At 41.9% G+C, this 19,474-nt stretch overlaps 1 protein-coding gene across 2 annotated transcripts in view; it reads right to left on the bottom strand.

Annotated features, from left to right (window-relative positions):
- The window catches only part of plpp3 (phospholipid phosphatase 3), a 28,724-nt gene extending 11,541 nt beyond the window's left edge, over positions 1-17,183 (bottom strand). Inside the window, exons 1-4 of one of the 2 annotated variants that reach the window (XM_082524600.1) lie at positions 16,557-17,183; positions 3,842-3,999; positions 809-901; positions 7-194 (exon numbers count right to left, since the gene is read on the bottom strand). In XM_082524600.1, the coding sequence (XP_082380726.1) occupies positions 7-194; positions 809-901; positions 3,842-3,999; positions 16,557-16,695 (578 nt within the window). In that variant the 5' untranslated portion in view covers positions 16,696-17,183. Of the gene's footprint in view, positions 1-6; positions 195-808; positions 902-3,841; positions 4,000-4,380; positions 4,536-16,556 lie in introns of both variants that reach the window. The other variant, XM_082524601.1, reaches the window with a different exon arrangement.
- Positions 17,184-19,474: the final 2,291 nt, after the last annotated feature.

Raw genomic sequence — 19,474 nt, 5'->3', positions numbered from 1 at the left:
ACAAACCTAGCTTCCTGTACTTCACTCTCTTCCCCAGTGCAGGTATAGTTGGTGATGTACCCCAATGAACAGTTAATAGTGGAGAAATTTGGTCTGCAAACATCTAAGAAGTGGGGTCTCATCCGACCTACAGACACCTTGGCAATGTCTGTGAATGACTGGCTGATGGCGCAGCCAAAGAGAAACACACCTATCTGCAAGATGACACACAACAGTGATTAGATAAAGCAGATGACTGTAACTGATTGTTAGATAAGAACTGTCTCCATTACTGTTGCTATGGTTTTAAGACTTCTACACTTACACAGCACAAGTACCTAAAACAATAATGCTGGCAGATTTATCGTACACAGGATATGAGTTTTTAAAATGTAGCATGCTATTCTAAGACCAAAAATTTTGTGGCTGATGTAAACGTTGTATCGCTAACAGATTTTAACAGCTGTTACTAATTATGTCTTCTGAGTAATTCACTACACTCAGTACTGTTTTTGACTTCCTCAAGAGGCTGGTCCAGAGACCACAGAAAGGTCTCATATCACTTCAGTTATATTGCACTGAAGGTTTATAATATTTTTTTGTGTTGATGCAAAAAACATGTTTCCTATCCCACTTTTGAGATAATGTTTTAGTTCCTTCAAAACATTCAATAGCTGTTATTAGAATTTACAGTCGACTATGTGCCTTACATAAAAATTACATACATACAATGTTAGGTTTGGCAATAAAATTGAGATGTTTAAAAAAATGCTTTACTATGTAAGAAATTATTAGAACACGTATGATGCCAGTCAGATGCAGAGCTGACCTGCTTGTAGAGAGCTGCAACGTAGGGATTCCCCACAAATGACTTGGTTCCTTGGTGCAGCTGGTGAATCCTGTAGCATTCTCCAATCACAATCTAAAAGGAACATTTTTTTCAGATACAGCACACAACACTCATTACAATTTTTTTAAGACGTTGCCGAATCAAACAGCACTACATTAGTTTCAGACACATAAAACCATGCAATAAAATTGTAACTTTTGAGTTATCATGCAGGAAATCTAACTCAATTCCAGGTTGAAGTAACAGAGAGATTATGAAGGATGTAACAGACAGGAAAGACAGGACAATAAATGGTGCAAAGTCACACATAAACAAACATAAAAGATGAGCATGGCCTGCCTTTCCCTCAGGCAGTTTGAATATGATGTGAATGTGAGCAAAGGTTCAATGATATGATCCGGTCTTCCACGTCGGATGTAAAGAATAAAAAAAGAAAGTGAACGTCAATGAAAAAGGAAAACAGGTATCTATATAATTTTTTATGGAGCTTTAGTCCAGTGAGCTAATTGTGAGTCCTGTGGTAGTCTAACCAGGAAATGCTGAGTAGAGGTAAGGCCCATTGAAAAGACCTCATCTATACTGAAGGGGCTTGCGCGCCAAGTCATGCCTTGAGGCACAAAGATGTCAATAAGTCTGTACCACCTGGGTTCCTGGACTAATAGACCAGTTGCTCTTTCCTTCTTCTTCCCACAAAAGGCTTTAGTCTTCTGATTAATTTCTTTAAAAAGTATTTACCTGCACATCGTTATGCCTGCAGACATTGTGAATGTAAACAGCACTATGTGCACAGATGAATGTGCACACATTCACACTGCCTATGGCAGTCTTTCCACACAATGTACCCTCGTATTATTAGCTTCTTTTACTGTGTACATGTACTCTTTGTGTGTGCTGTTAATCTTGACAAACACATCTATTCTGGGTATTAGGTGCTCAGCTCAGCTCACAGCCAGGCAAAATAAACGTGGTGGTGTACTGTATGTTTGTCTGTGCTATTGTCATTGAATTACTCAGATCAGAGGTGGAGATTAAAACCACAGGAGGCTAATACAGGCCACAATTGTTTATTTTTGTTGCCAGCATTCAAATCTCTTCTCTTGTTTCTACCCCCTGTCTTAGTTTATATATCTGCTTGTATAGAGCATCTCTGAGTATCCCAGAGAATCTAATCTTTTTTTTTTAGATCATCGTTATGCATGGTAACTCATAACTTCTAACTGTGGAAACAGAGTCTGCCAGACATGAATCTGTCTGACCAGCAGGGCTATTGGGATTTTCCTTTCAACAGAGATAAACAAGAGACCCAAGTGGAATCTGCTACCACTGCATGTATATATGTGCATATATGCGTATCCATGTGCCTGTGCCAGCATGGGAGACAGCGCGTGTGTTACAGGAATGGTGTCGGCATGGCAGTAGACGCCACTAATGGAATACAGCTGTGTAAGACACGCCAGCTTTGCCCACACGTGAACATGTGAGGGAGCTAACTAACACAAGAACAGGGTCCTGGATCCAATAAGCAGAAGAGCTGAGCTGGTCCAGCGTGTACGTGCGTGGGCGCCCACTAAGTTGATGGCACAGAGGCGACAGCGAAGCAATGTTTCAGTCTGGGAACTTATGAGGGGGCTGTGCCACATAGGAGTCTGGGGGCTGTAAAGATCATTTAGCTTGACCACGTGGCAGTAATTGTCATGCACCCCACCACAAGTCATTATAACATGTTTCCACTAAACTTGACCCCCTCTAATCTGCTGGCACAACACCAGAACCATTCCCGTTTTCTGGAGCACGGTTCCAGTCATGGGAATTTCATGCTGTTGCTAACTAGTGAGACGCTCGAGGCTACCAGTGTGGTAGCGAACAGAGCGCTGACATATTTACCAGTAGTAATGTACAGGGCACAGAGGGCACGGAGTCAGCCATGAGAATGGAGTAAGAGCTCATAAAATCTCTTTGGTATTTGGCATGCAGGCATCAACACACATATACACCAATATACACTTCCTAATATCGCTTGGGGGGCCTCTCACTACCGACTGACTCACTCACTTAGTAAAGTAATAAAATGCAGGCCATTATAAATGGCTTGGAAAAAGCTCCTGAAGAATGAAGTATTAAGAAGAAAGCATTATAGAATGGAGGGGGAAACAAAAAAGCACATTTAAAGGAAAAAACTGGAGAATTTTAGATAACACTGCATGATAAAAACAAAAATTTGATGAAGGCTCTATGTTAGGTTTGGGACTATGCATTTTGGTTTCTTAATGATCGTTTTCTTTTGTCTTATGCTTTAAATCCAGCTTCTGTCTGCTCTACCTAAAACACTGACTCACTCCCCACCAAGTTCAAGAAGATCCCGTGTTAAAAGATGTAGATATTTTGATGAGTCATCTTTATATAATCTTCATTCCAATATTGACCAAAATGCATTATTTGTTGCAATAAATAAGCAGCCCCACCGATCTCTGTACTTACTGGGGATATTAACCGGATATCAATTTTGCTCCATAGGAAGGAATCCACACCTTGAGACATCTGGTGTATGTTCTTAGCTCTCCAGTTGACATTGTGAAGCTACAATCTGCACGATTATGACTTAACAAGAGAATACCGCCTATTTACTATTTACAATACTGAAGCAGCGCGGAACTTCCGTTGGTCTCTGATAGCTGCCTATGGCTCTATGTGAAGAGCCACTTGTGACAGGGCCAAGGTGCTAATCCGGTCCAGACGATCTGATTTTTCTTTACTTTCAAAGATCTTTAGTGAAGATCTTAGTTCAGTTAAACTATATTCATAGATTAAAAATCCACTGAGCTATAAGACCTTTTGCTTTTTGGAATGTCAATAAATGTATGATGTTTCCAGAGCCAAAGTTAAATAATTTAGACCTCGACGTTAACCAAAATAGCCATAATGATGATTTTTGTCACAATTGAGTAACCCTACTATGACGTATCTAAGAGTTTTACAAGGATTAAACCAAGGGAGGTGTAAAGATCGACTTACGGAGAAGATGCCAATAAGAATGCCAACACCACAAAGCACAGCATCACTAATGGTCTCTCCCTCTTTTCGCGGGTACCGGATGGACTCGTCCGAACAGTAAAACCCGCGCTGGTACGGCTGTATGGTGCTAGTCTCAATGATCAGGAAAGGCAGGCTAGCTACAAAAGACACAAAGAGAGAAGGACAGGAAGAGGGAGAGAAGAAAGAAATAATAAAAGCACCAGGTCAGTTACACAGACACAAACAGGAGAGAACGGCGGGAGCACAAGGAGCATGCCGGCACTGGGGATCATGGGATAGCAGAAGTGGTTGGGGCTTAAGGAAGTCAGATGGACAGCTTAGAGCAAAGGAGTGACTGTTTTCCAAAATCAGATGCACTTGCAGCTTCAGAAAAAAGTTATATAAGCCTATCTAAACTTTGGTAGAGCTTATGTAGCAGAGTCACTCCTTCACAGCCACCTTCATAAACCTCGAGCCCTTCCTATTTCCGCCTTCAGAGTTTCCCATCGCCAAGTGCTTTTTATGTCGGATGGACTTACGGACACCGCAGGCAGTGTCAAGCCAACAGAAATGAGGACTGAGGAAGGTACGGTGCTTCTCTTGTAGGGGTAGTACAGGCTGGAGTCGCTGCAGTAAAACCCCCTGTGGTAAGGACGAATAGCGGTACGATGGAGTACCAGGGCTGGCAGCATAGCTACACACAGACATACACAAACACATGGATAGCTGCATGAACCTATGCAAATACATGAGCTGACTCACAGTCACATCTAATACGGGGAATCATACTGTCACATAGCTCAGTTTACTTACCTGTAAGCTGAAGAGAAAGTATCATTAGAAAACAAATTAGAAGACAAAAACCTTTCACAGGTGTGTGTGCTCACAGTAAACAGTCTGTTTACTCGACAAACTGTCTCCTGCTGCTCTAGTTGACAGTGCGACAACAGGCCATTGAGAACTGAGCTTTATCCTGTAGCTTCACTCATTCCTCACAGAGCAAACACACACTCACACTCAAGGCTATTGGTTCATTATTAAAGAAGAAAGAAACCAATCAACAGGGGGATATTGTCAATAAAGTTTGCATAGTTTTAGGGAAAAGAGTTTCAAAATATCTAGTAAAGAAAAAGAAACATTTCTGGGACATCCCTCTTGTACTACTCCTTTAACACTCCATAACAATCTAAAGAATTTCACAACTAATAACAATGCAGGGCCATGATTAGCCATTAGTAAAAATTCATTTTGATGTCTGCTTTCCTAACCAGTCTCACACACATGGACTAATATACTCCTGACAAGGGGGAAAAGAAATACACATCTCCAAATCAAAGCAATACAAATATAGGCGTGTAAACGCTGGCTGGGACTTTCAAATTCTTCTTTGAGGGATTTAAAAATGTGTGAATACCAAGAAAAACAAAAGAAAGCCCACCCAAATCTGGAACATTTTTTGCATAAGAACATGTTCTCATGCAAAATGTGAGCTATGTGTTCACAGTTACTCATAAATAGAGAGAAGTCAAGACAAGAAGGTGTCCTGAAGACCCACATCCAGACACACCAACATATACATTCAATGTCAGACTGCTCAGAAAGTAGTCCCACATGTGGTTCATGTGGTTAGCTCACATCATGGTTTCCTTTGATGTTTTGGTTTAAGATCCAGGTCTACTCATGAATGCTGCTGAGAGCCACAGCTGTCTTCTCGCCAGTGATGGGTGATGAAGATCATGTTACCGGTCTGTACTGAGGAGCACAGCACTCAGATGAACTTCACGCAAACCTCAAAACACACATTCTTGTGCATGCCTCCGAGAGAAGCACACTCAGCTTTCAGACTTGCATAATGAAACCAAAAGAAGACAGTGTTGTCTCAGGTGCTCGCCAGATCAATGTGTATATGTTTAAGCCATGTAATATAGCTACAGTCAAGAAAAAAACATTTTTTCTTGATTTTATGCTGTTTTGCTTCCTCTGAAGACAAATTTTGCCAGCAGAGTTTAAAGCGTTTTTGTATTATTATAGCTGATTTTAGTGTGAATTAAGCTCTTTTTCTCATTGACTCTCTTTCCACTGGTCAACATAGGTCAGCAGATGTAATGGTCACTGAAGCAGACACCTGCACAAACAGCATGCAGAATTCATCAGGGCACTGGTGGGCCCACACAAGGCTAGCCCAGGCTACAGTGGTGTCTGAGAACCATGTTGTGCATACAACAGGAAGAAGGAGATGTGGGTGAGCACAGAATTGCCCAGGCAAGGCAGGGCGGGACGATCAACACAACTTAAGATGAGGAGATTCCAGCGTGTTTCTGTTCATACAAGACTTTCAGCATAATCTGCCTGGGAACTTGGCTACAGATACTTTAAACAAAGTGAGAACCGTCACATGTTAACTCTAGGCATAAACTGGGGTGTGTTGGGTAAACAGTCAGCCTGGAAAATAAAACATTTCCAAAAATCAGTTTCTGGTTTCTCTCACAGCATTCCCTGTTTTTCCTGGGGTTTTGCGTTTTTCTTCCCCCTTCTTTCCTGTCTTTCTCCATCCTTCCATGCTGGCCTGCTTGTGGAGGGAGGATTCACATGCTAATGAGGAGGCATGAAAGAAGTTCATGGGCTTAACAGACACTCAGACAAAAACACACAAGCTAACCAGTGCTTAAAGGCTAAACCGATGGGAGAATACCATGGGAAACTCGGGAGTTGACCAGCTGAATGACTGAAAAAGTAAAGCGAGATTGAGCAATTGAACACCTCGACACTACCTATTGAGAAGTCATGAAAGCCTCTCTGTCTGCCCGCTGCACAGCCTTGAGATGCCAGGCTCTTTTGCGCTGCCCACCCACCCCTCCATGCTGTCGCCCTTAAAGCACCCTGTATGTTGGCATTCTCCTCATACCACAGTCAGTCCATGAAACTCTCAGCACAAATTCAAAGGCGCACCAGTGTTAACCCTATGTCACATCTGAACCTCCTCTACAAACAGTGGCGTGAAGATATATGACCCCTTTTCCCCCAAGAGCAAATGACCTTCGGGAGACCTGCTGACCCACAGAGAGAGGAAAAGTGGTGGAGGAGTGTCAGAGGAGGGAAAAACCAAGACAGAAGGGAAGGAAACAGAAAGAAGTGGGATGGGCTTTAGCAAAGACCTGTGGTGCATCACTGAATTAAAAAAAACAACTGCTTTACAAGTTCTGTCAAGAGGTCGCTTTTACGCGACGATGCAGTTCATACTTCAACTACCGAAACAGAGGAAACATTCATTTGAAGAAGTTGTGTGTGTGCTTTGATAGGAAATGAGCCTTACACACTATTAAGCCAAGGAACTGTTTTTAGCACACAAACTGGCATGTAAAGAATAATTGGGGTCTAAAAATTTCCTCAATGGCGAGCTAGAGAAAGACAGGGAGGGTCTGAAAGTATGAAGAATTCAACAGGGGAAAAAAACATAAATGCACTCACACACACATAACCAAAGTGGGTGGCTTAGTGAGTTTGGGAACAGTTCTATTTGTCTTATCAGATCCTGTCATGCACTTCTCTCTTCAGAGAACCGCTACAGACCACTAAAGACTTACCGCAGGTCAGAGAGAGAGAGAGAGGAATTCCTTTGGCTGGTTGAATCTGTGTTTATATGCAGAGGTCATGGCAGGGCCTGTGTATGTATGTGTGTGTGTGTGTGTGTGTGTGTGAGTGAGTGAGAGAGCGAGTAAGGGCACTGGACTTATTTTCCATTCGTAAATCCACTCACATGCTCACGCTCTGCTGCCTGCTGGAAATGACAAACACATGATAAAAATATGTCCACGTGCGTTTTGGTTGGGTTGGGGTTTTTAAATGTATGTATGTAGTTTTCTTTGTATGCGATCGAGTGTGTATGTGTGCGCATTTGTTTATGTGACTGAGGTTATCCTTCAGGCGTCCGTTTGATTGGCTTTGGAGCTAAATTTGGCGTAGTCAGCGAGAGCTTCGATTAGCAGGGCTAAGACTGATTTTTTTAGTAAGAAAAAAAAGGATTTACTTTATCAAAATGTTACATAGCTAAAATGAAGAATTTAGGGTTTTTAAACAGTCTTCTTTACTATATGTCGTGTTATTCAATTATACGCGGGTCCACTGTACGATTCATAACCACACTTTATTTTCTTGTTCTTGCTCTGCCCCCACATAACATAACATTCTCTACAGAAACACACCGGTCTCGCCCTCTAGCTGCCATCAGCCTAACTACACTGACCGGCTGCATTAACATCTACTGTACAATGCAATTACACCACACTATACAGTTCAAAGTTCCTTGAGACTGCAAGGCAATGATCATGAATTTGCTATCACTTTCTTTTCTTACCTTAAGCCTGGCTATACTTGGCACAACAGGAAACAATTGTTATTCCAGTGCCAGCTAAAGCTCTACATTGCTTAAAAGGTTAATACCCTTTGACATTGCACTAATATCCCTGTAGAACACCAGCGTGTATGTCGAGTCCATGGTAGTGAGGTTCCCGCATTTTGGTTCTCATGACTTTCTCACCGTTCTGGGTTTCTATTGATATTGTAATAAGTTTTCATGGCTTTCAGAAGCAAAATTAGAATGATATCGTTATTTTAGTGAGTGATGCTGATTGTCAGCAGTGAGTGTGAGAGGTAAATGGGAGGCGGAGCAGGGCAGAGGAAAAGGTATTGTAGTCTGCACTAATGGAGGATTTCCTCCTCCTGTCTCTCAATAAGCAATATGTGACTCGTTCTAAGAAGGAGTGGGAACAAGGACAATTCAGAGGAGGGTTAGAGAGGGCCGGGTCTATAGTGTCTATAGTGTCTATAGTGGGTTGTGACTCTATAGACTGAACAGTCAATCAAACTGTTTAGTCGCTTCTTCTCTGATTTTTCTCACCTCTATTTTAGCAGATCAGATAGCAGCTCCGCTCACTTCCGTAGCTGAAATCTGCATGTCGCACCAATTATTGCAACATGCCAAGTGCAAAATGCAGTCTCTAAATATGTGGTTAGATTTACATGGATTCTGCGATAACAAATTTTGGACAATTTAAGCAATCTGTGACATTTTGAGCAAATTAGTAACAGGTTAAAATGTTTTCTTTTCTGTTAAACTAAGTGGAACTTTTTAAAAACCTATAAACAACATGATCTTTGCCTGTGTGGACATGTCAAAGCATTTATATTTTTCAGGCTACTGAAGAAACTCTTAATACTTTTATAATTCTGATTTGTAAATACCAAACGACATAATCTGCATTTGTAAAATGACGTTTTAAAGTGCCCTACATTGCTAAAGAGAAGTGTGGAGAGATATTATCTTGCGGTTATTTGATATGTGTGTGAATGAGAAGGAGTGTCTTTCTTTATGAGCGTCCTTTAGTCCGGGATTGTTGATGAATGAATGCTCTCATCCAGCTGCAAGTGACATTGCAATTACACAGTGTGCATGTGCACTATAAATGGGAATTGTGTGTGTCAGTAGTGAGACTGTGTTTGTAACGCACACAGTTTGTCATAGTGGCAAATTTTCTATTAAAACAGTGGTACATAGTGTATTTTTAACTGTTTCTATTAATTTATTTAATAGTAATTCCAGTCTCAATCTTAAGCTAAGTGTTTACAGAGGACACATATTCATTATCATTTGTACTGTCACCCCTGAGGTTTTAAAAATGGCATGCCAAGCAGATGCCTCGGATGTTTTGAAATTTGTCACACATCAAACACTTTACAGTTAGGCAAGCCCACCCAGTTAGCCCTATCTTAAGGTCACTAAAGCCATGAGCAAGACTATGTGAGGCTTTCCACATATTTAGAGATAGTGTGCATACATTCAAGACAGATCCCGGAAGAGCAAAAGGTCATAGGTGAGAGATGTGACATAACTCTAGGATTATACTATAGCCTACAGGATCCAAATGTCACTGTGACGCTGTGTATTGTATCTTCGAGAGTGTGCGGTTGTGTGTGTGGCTATGTGGGTGTGAAAGTGGATTACTGTGGTTTCACTGGCGACTTCAGCCAACTTCTTTCTGAAAAAATTTTAAGCCGTCGACCACAAAGGGCTTTAAAAATGTCCTCGCAATCCAAATAAACAAACTCGGCTCCATATAAACCACCCGTGCTTTTACCATACACATAATCACTGTTTAGGAAACATACGTTTATAAACGCGTGCACAAACATGCACCGATACAGATGTTTGGCTCGAGATATTAGTTTCTTTGTTTCCACAGGTTGCTGATGTGTCTCACGCATGTACAAAGCTCACAATTACACAAACACAGACGCACACATAGATACACAGGAGTGGCTGAGGTCAGCAGAGTGGTGCGCAGAGTGAATCCCTTTTTCCCCCCCTGTGTGAATGCTGTAGCGACCGGGGGGCCGCTGGCTGAAGCATGTGCTTACTCAGAGAGATTTTATTCACAGGAATAAATGCCTTTTTACACACAGGCATCTGTTGGGACACACTCTAGGGTCTTTTACCAGCAGGCACCTGTGTGGGCAACTTCTGAGTGCTGCTGCTGGCCCTGTGTTGCTTTTGGCTTGTAAGTGCATTTGTAGAGATGAAGAGAAATTCACCTTTGGTCCACATCAGAAACTAGGGAATGCGAGAGGATATTCATAATTTGTTTTAAAAAGATCAGTTAAAAGTCATGGAGACTTATTTAATGCTTGGCTGCACTGTCAGCAAAAAAGACAAATGCACAGCTGCTCCAATGAAGAGAAACATGAGCACCGTCCAGGGCCAGATCACGTTATCTGGCTGGTTGGTTAGATGGCTGGCTAGGCGTTTCTCAACGATTGCCATAATGGCATTATTACCCCTTGGGACAAAAGCCTGGCTGTGCAGAGGAGGGCTATGGATTCTCTGAAACCTGATGCTTCTATCTCTGGGTAATGCTCCCCTGAACTTAACACAAGACTGTCTTCTCATTCCAGCTCACCTCAGCTTATACCCCAGACCATTTTTTAATAACTGTGTACACAAGATGTTAAACTGCTGCTACAGTACAAATGTAAAGCATGATGTTTTCTAGTGTTACATGGATCCTCTTCAGCCAGGGGGCTGCTCTGTATGTAAACAGGATAGAGCTCAGTGGCTGCAGCTTAGATAAGGCCTGTGCCATTAAAGATGCTGAGCTGATTACTACACAGCTCTGAGCAGATAAACACTACAGCCCACAATCCAGTCAACAATAAAGCTAGAAGCAGCAACAGCCATAAACCACTGATAGATAATAAAGCGACCTTGAGTACCCAGTAAGAAGCTTCTTACGCCCTCTCATCTCTCCCTCATTCACTTATTACCCCTCCCTTCTATTTCATCCTCCTTCAGTCTGCCACTGGTCTGTTGGTCCCTGTTAACGAAACAAAGAGCGCTGAGATGCATCAAAAGGGGTATTGTTCTCTCCGAAACAGAGAAATCGCCCTGACCCCCATCCCTGGATGCACACAGCACACACACAAATACAGAAGACTGTATATGCAGTAAGAGAAAGTGACAGACAGAGGGGCCTGTGTAACAGCAGGAAGCAGGCCCAAGAAAGGATATTGTGGGGGGGAAAGAGATTTAATGAGGCCCATAACTTCAGATCATCTGCCGCTTGCGCTCTAATTTACATTAAAGGGCTAGTGCCATTGTTGTTCATCACATGTTGACTAATAGAAGTAGAAATAGGGTCTAGAAAAACACTGGGTTAAATCAAAAAAGTAACTGTGGAAAAAGTAGAAAGTCTAAGAGTTAATATTTCCATGGGTGTAATGGGCAAGTAGATGTTTGTTGCCCACATGCAGAATTCTGTGAAATATACATTTACATTTCTTGGTGAAGGCTAAAACACAAGTTTAAACACATTCAAAATTGACTGCTAACAAAAGCTTATTGTAAGGTCCTGCCCAGTAATCCAAAATGACTTAAATAAGCAGTTTGAAAAGTGTTTATATGAGAGGGATATAATCATAGATGAGACATGAGAATGAGAGGCATTACTACACTATTGTTGTCAAAGCGTAAACTACAAGCTGGTGTCTTTGTTTTATTGTGCAATTTGTGTGCCAGGATGGCGACAGTATAAAAAAAGGTAAAGGAGATGAATGTGTCTGGTTTGTATAGCAGTGTGAACAGCTACAGGCAAATTGGTCAAGCTTATGCCTTCAGCTTGCCCACGGGAGCCACATGGGACACAGGTCTATAAATCGAGCCACACATGCCTCACACATGCTACCCACAGAGTGAATACAAAATGCTTCACCCTTCAGGCTATATGGTCCATTTAATGACAGCTCTGGGTGCCCTCTCTCTTATTCCCGAATCCCAAAGGACACACATGCACACGCTCACACCCACGCACCTCTAATCACAGCCCTGCTAAGGCACATACCCCAGGGGTTTGGTGGTTAACTCTTGCACCAACAGAAACCCACCGCATGTCACAATGACAGTCGGAAAATGTTGCAGACCTGTCTGGCATTGATGCCACTGGTGCTCTTCATCTCAACATGCACGAAAAACATAGATCTTCCCAAAAATGTGCACTTATATTAGCATCTTATCTAGGAGAGATAGTAGCCCTAGGCTTCTGTTGTCAGGGACATCTGCTGATCTTTATCTTCTGCCAGAGGACACTCGTCACCTCGTCACCTTCTTAAGAGCCATAACCTCACCTTGTCCTGAAGCCGCCAACAAACACTCATCACAGGCTGGGCACAGATAACATTTAGATATCATAACGACAAAAGTATAGTCGAGTAATCAAGCTATGTTGTGTTATGATGTGCAAAGTGTTCTCACAATAAACACTCAATCTGATTACTGTCAAAACTAAATCCTGAGACATATTCTTCTGTGCATGTCTATTAAGTGTCTGCTGTGGGTGACACATGAGTGTAACTAATGTCACACAAAGAGCATTGCAGATATTGATCATATGTGAGTCTCTTTTCTTTCTGACCTTTCACCTAATGTCTTAAACAGATCCCAATAAATCCCAGCCAAATATATTTCTAAGAACATGTTCATGGCTCCCACCTCTGAAAGACTTGTGCAGAATCCCTGAGAATATTTACCCTTGGATTAAGGTCAGCATCTTTGGATTGGAGCCTGTGTTTCAATTTCTCTGTGATAGACTCACATGCTGCTTCAATGTAGTTTTCTAACAGACACAGACTGTATAATCCATGCATATCAATATTCTTCTAATATTATTTTGTTCATTATTGATCTTTCCCTTGTTATTCTGAGACTATTATGAAGACAGAAGACTGGCTCCGGTAGAGAAGGAACACGGGGAAGGAATGGAGATAGATGTGGAAATGGACTAGGAGGCAAAAAAAAGAGACAGGATTTCATTTCACAACCACACCCACCTCCGACCGACACTACCTTTCCGTTTCCCACCCTTTCCTGAGCTCCACTATACACACACACTCTATATGCCCCCTGGTTCACTTACTCCCAAAATTGCACCAGATGTCCCATCCAGAGGCTTTGGGCACAGAGCTACAGCCAGATGAAGAATTTGTGAAATTCTCAAAAATATTTGTAGAGCGGCTCAGGATTGAAGTGGCTGAGGCCTGGAGAGGTGGAGGTTAAACCTCTCTGACTTTAATGAGAGGCTGTGTGACTGACTGCTGTAATGTTATAGCAGCTGATGGGAACGCAGGAGTCGAATACAGAAGGGTTAACGCTCCGGGGCCAGTTATGAAGCTGATTCCTCGAGGCCAAAAGGTTACGCTCTTCTTGGCTACCTGTCTGTGATTTGTGGAAAAGCAGACCGCTGAACACCTGACTGTATCAGAGCTCCAAATTTTGCAATAAACACATAATTAAACGTTTTAAAACATTATATATATAGTTTTTTGCCTCACAGATCATCATAAGGAGACAGATCGTGATCCTTTAAAAGAAGCATATATAGAGTCAATGAATCCATGTTTATGTTTTACAAAAAGACCGCTCCATCCCAAACCAGTTCTGCAGAAGCAAACACATAAAGTATAATCCCCTGTGCATTGTGTAAAACTTAATCATGGTTTAAGTGAGACTACTTTTGGATGCTTGGGTTCCAGAGGGCTCTAGTCTGCGTCTCGTTGCAAAGTGTTCTCACAATAAACTTTTTTTTTTTTCAAACAGCCAAGAGAAGACTATTGGGCAGTGAGTCGCCAAAAGGGAATACGAAATTCTGCGGTCGAGTTTGTGTATTTATAGTGAGTGTATACTGTTTGTGTGCACGCTCCTTATAGCATTGCTAAATCAACTCGACTGCTCTGTAGGAGTGGAACCTGATCCAGAGTGAAATCAGCAGATGACGGTTGCGCTCAGCTGCCAAAACTATATGCCGTAACCCTGGTCTTGGTAGTTGAGTGCTGGAGAGAATGTGAGTATGCTTTTTCAATGCCTTTCTAATCTTGCTGTACTTTTGCATTATCAGTTTTCTTCAGCAAAACCAACTGGGATGGCTTCTTCATTAAACATTTAAAGATGTTTTCTTTTGTCCTTGTGTGCAGCTATAGATGGTCTCAGATGTCTTTTATGCAGACACTCATTATCTGCGCCTAAGGGTGTGTCAGTTGGGCACATTAACATCCTATAGGAAGATGTAACTGCAGAGACTCTGCGTGTAGAGCCCAGCTGGCAGAATAGGAACTAATTAAAGGTAATGAGATACTTATCTATTTCCCAGTTTTAGTAGTGTACACTACTTTTTAGCCATAAACAGGCTCAGAACAAAAGCTATCAACCATTAAGCATTCCGCTGAGCTCTTCGACAACACACCCGCATTCCTCCTTCCTCATTCAGGATGCCCTGATAACCCTCCCTTTCTACTGATCTCTTCTCCCTCTCTTTTAACCCCCTCCCCAGTCACCCCCTCGCACCAAACCCACAACTCCCCCCAAACCCCTGAAGTGGGCCAACCAATCATCACTGAGCAGCCAGATTGTGTTTAGCATAACAAAGGAGAATCTTTGTAACCATTTGTTACTGTGTTCTTACATGCATTGTGTGAGTTTACAGGCATACATGCGTGTCTGTGAGTGCGTGTGTGTGTCCTAACAAGGCAATGGAGAACTGTCTGTAGAGCTTTAACCAATAAAGGAAGTTGGTTTGTGCAGGAAATTCAGTCCACATGTGATCAAAGCTCATCTACAGTTATATGAGTGCAGATGAAACAGTGTATCTCTGTCTGGGGTTCTTTAATAAGAAAACTAGTATAAACCCAATGGAAAACTTTGTCTGTCAGCGAGCTTTGCTTCTACCTCACAGCACTTATGTGGAGTTAATGTGCACCATTTGTAACATACTGGATGATACAATCCAGCTCCTGTGTGGTAGTGTTGCATACTTCATCGGTACTTTACTGGTTCCTTTATATTGTGCTATTGGTGTGTCTCCCACCTGCTCCTCTAAAGCCCGGTCAGCCACTGGTCCCACTTTTCGATCCCTCACTCAAATTGGAGAGGCCTTCCCCTACCACAACACATGCTTAAGCAATTATTCCACGCATTCCCCTGGACAGAGAGGGAGAAAGAGAGCCAGAAAGAAAGAAAGAAAGTAATTTGAAGTGAAGAGATCAGGGGCAGCTGGCCAGGGATTGGCAAGATTCTAGGAGTGAATGTGTAGAAGTTAAGCAGAACTCCCGTAATCCTTTTCCAAAAAAGAGAAAGGGGAGATGGGGGGAATGAAAATAGTGTGAAAAGAAGGGGGGGGGGGGGGGGGGGGGGGTTACTGGCGCTCAACACTAAAAGGACTGGGCTACAGTGACAACAGCCAAAATCAAACCAGCAAAACAACACACACACAGACACCAGACACACATACACAAAGGCAGCACACTGAATCTGTATGGGATGCCCACTGAACTTAGAACTAACACACATTAAAATTTCTGTGGGAGCAAATGAGAGCTAATGCAAAAAAAACCCTGATGTGACATTAGCTTTGGGGAATGTTTTGTGAGCTGTTAGTCAGTATTTTAATTACACTTTGATTTTTACTTCAGTCACCTTGCAACTCAGCCTATGGCCAGCTTTAGCTGGACTGATAAACATGTTCATCTGATTTGGGGTCAGATGATCATCGTTATCAGAGAACAGACTGGGGGAAGTGGTGGGTGTTGTCTGGCTATTTTTAAGGGCAGGTTAGAACACTTGAAAATATTTATGCCCAAGGCATGTTGACAACTGATCAATTACAGTGACACTCCATGGACTTTGAAATGATCAGTATATTACCCGGTGACAGTTATCTCCGATGAGAGAAGCTAGTCACCTGTCTTGACAACAACAAAGAAAAGAAGTTTTCTCTTCTTCTCAGTTTACAAACTGATTGTGATTCTGGGGTGAATTAAAGAAAATTAAAAGTGCGAACTCCTGAAATGTTGTTTGATTTTTTTTTATTCGGCACTTCCACTGCCCGGGGGTGTTGCGTTGGTACTGGATGATAAGGGGATGTAGCAGCTGAAGTTGTTTTGCAGTTACAGATAACGGGCAATACTTTTAAAATGATAATACTCTTATTGGCAGACTTGAGAAAAGGCGGGCACCGTTTATCTATTCTAAAGATGACTTTTATTGTGAGTGCAATGTGCAGAAGTTTCTGTCTTCACTTTTTTTTTTGCATGTACTCTACAAAAGCTGATGTGAGATACGCAGTTTAAATGGTAACAGAGAGGAAAGCATCGTGTAAACATATCTGTGTGAACTTACCAAGTAGAAGGCAGAAGACATCGAGCACTATTAGCACCTTCTTCTTACTGTTGTCAACACCATTGTTGTTATTTAACGTAGAGGTTCCTCCGTTCCTTGTTTCTTGAGCCATTGCTTTCTCATACATGTAATTTTGCATTTGATGAGTCCCCGTTTCAGATCAAAATCCCACACCGCACGGTCTATGAAGAAACTGTGTCAGGCTCTCAAGTCCTTGGAAGAAATGTCATGCAAAGCAACGGGAAACAAACTTCCCAACTCGCAGCTCTCTCGGAGTTTCTGATCTGTTTATGACTCGCTCTCTCGTATTTCAGTTTTACAAAATAATTAAAAGTCAGATGAGTAGTAGGCTAAATGGAGAACTGACCCGCGGCACGAACTTAGTTTTAAAAAATTGCCTGCACTGGTACTGAATGGAAAGCCCGCTCCCCTTTATCTGTCTTGTTTCAAAGACTTGGAGTGAGACTTGCGTTGCGCATCGACAGCCGCTCTTGTTATATCAATCCTTCTTCTCCTCCTCCTCCCCCCGCTCTCTTAGTTCCCACAGCAGCCCTCCTCCTCTCTCTGCTAACGAGTAATCGTCTCCATCCCTGCTTGAAAAACTTGGAAGAGTGGAGACCAGCAGTGGACTGACCACCGTTGCGGATAAACTGGTCCTAGCGGTTACTCACGGTAACAGGCGCAAAACAACCGAAGCGCTTTTGAGTTGAGACTATTAAAAATCTTTGTTCTTGGACAGACAAAATAAAGAGAATATGTTCCAGTATATAGTGCTAGAGTTTTTTTTAAAATTTTCAATAAAGTGTTTATTTTAAAAGATGAACAAAAATATAATATTGCAACAATTAAAGTTCAAATGTTAATTAAAATATTGATATTTGTTTTTCATGTGAAAAATGTGTCGAAACCTTATATATATTTGTCCAGTCTCCATACAGAGACAAAGACGGGAAGTCTGTAATTCGTGATTTTAATCCTTTTTAACTTCAGGAAATTTCTGTTTCCAGACGATTTTATGTTTAATACAAAAAAAAATCTTATAATATAACATAATGTAATATAATATGTTGGTGAGCGAACACTATTTGTTGTCCAATTTGAGAAGCTCGAGCCTTGTGTTTTTTTGTGTATTTTCATCGTATTCCCGTTTCCTCTTTTTTCACATTGTTGTTTTGTCCTAGATTCCTTTCGATGCCGTTCTTGTCCGGGCAAATGGCTATATAAATAAATATTGCTTGCTTGTTGCGTATGTTTAACAATAGGAGTAGAAAGAAATCCGAAACTCATACCAGGTATTGAGTATTGATGAATCATACGTATGCTGCCATCTAGTGGTGAACTCCACATTTTGCATTTAGGAATAAAGAAGAAAAACCCATACTAGTAATTACTCACGAAATATGAGTAATATATATATATATATATATATATATATATATATATATATATATATATATATATATATATATATATATATATATATATATATATATATATACACACACACACACACACACACGTGGGGCAAAAAAGTATTTAGTCAGCCACCGACTGTGCAAGTTCCCCCACTTAAAATGATGACAGAGGTCAGTAATTTGCACCAGAGGTACACTCGAACTGTGAGAGACAGAATGTGAAAAAAAATAAAAATCCATGAATCCACATGGTAGGATTTGTAAAGAATTTATTTGTAAATCAGGGTGGAAAATAAGTATTTGGTCAATAACAAAAATACAACTCAATACTTTGTAACATAACCTTTGTTGGCAATAACAGAGGTCAAACGTTTACTATAGGTCTTTACCAGGTTTGCACACACAGTAGCTGGTATTTTGGCCCATTCCTCCATGCAGATCTTCTCGAGAGCAGTGATGTTTTGGGGCTGTCACTGAGCAACACAGACTTTCAACTCCCGCCACAGATTTTCTATGGGGTTGAGGTCTGGAGACTGGCTAGGCCACTCCAGGACTTTCAAATGCTTCTTACGGAGCCACTCCTTTGTTGCCCGGGCGGTGTGTTTTGGATCATTGTCATGTTGGAAGACCCAGCCTCGTTTCATCTTCAAAGTTCTCACTGATGGAAGGAGGTTTTGGCTCAAAATCTCACGATACATGGCCCCATTCATTCTGTCCTTAACACGGATCAGTCGTCCTGTCCCCTTGGCAGAAAAACAGCCCCATAGCATGATGTTTCCACCCCCATGCTTCACAGTAGGTATGGTGTTCTTGGGATGCAACTCAGTATTCTTCTTCCTCCAAACACGACGAGTTGAGTTTATACCAAAAAGTTCTACTTTGGTTTCATCTGACCACATGACATTCTCCCAATCCTCTGCTGTATCATCCATGTGCTCTCTGGCAAACTTCAGACGGGCCTGGACATGCACTGGCTTCAGCAGCGGAACACGTCTGGCACTGCGGGATTTGATTCCCTGCCGTTGTAGTGTGTTACTGATGGTGACCTTTGTTACTTTGGTCCCAGCTCTCTGCAGGTCATTCACCAGGTCCCCCCGTGTGGTTCTGGGATCTTTGCTCACCGTTCTCATGATCATTTTGACCCCACGGGATGAGATCTTGCGTGGAGCCCCAGATCGAGGGAGATTATCAGTGGTCTTGTATGTCTTCCATTTTCTGATGATTGCTCCCACAGTTGATTTTTTCACACCAAGCTGCTTGCCTATTGTAGATTCACTCTTCCCAGTCTGCTGCAGGTCTACAATACTTTTCCTGGTGTCCTTCGAAAGCTCTTTGGTCTTGGCCATGGCGGAGTTTGGAGTCTGACTGTTTGAGGCTGTGGACAGGTGTCTTTTATACAGATGATGAGTTCAAACAGGTGCCATTCATACAGGTAACGAGTGGGGGACAGAAAAGCTTCTTACAGAAGACGTTACAGGTCTGTGAGAGCCAGAGATTTTCCTT

This window comes from Aulonocara stuartgranti (genome assembly GCF_965226115.1).
Source record: "Aulonocara stuartgranti genome assembly, chromosome: 23".
Classification (NCBI taxonomy): Eukaryota; Metazoa; Chordata; class Actinopteri; order Cichliformes; family Cichlidae; genus Aulonocara; species Aulonocara stuartgranti.
The sequence above is the reverse complement of the archived record's forward strand: the minus strand, read 5'-3'. Positions and strand labels throughout refer to the sequence as shown.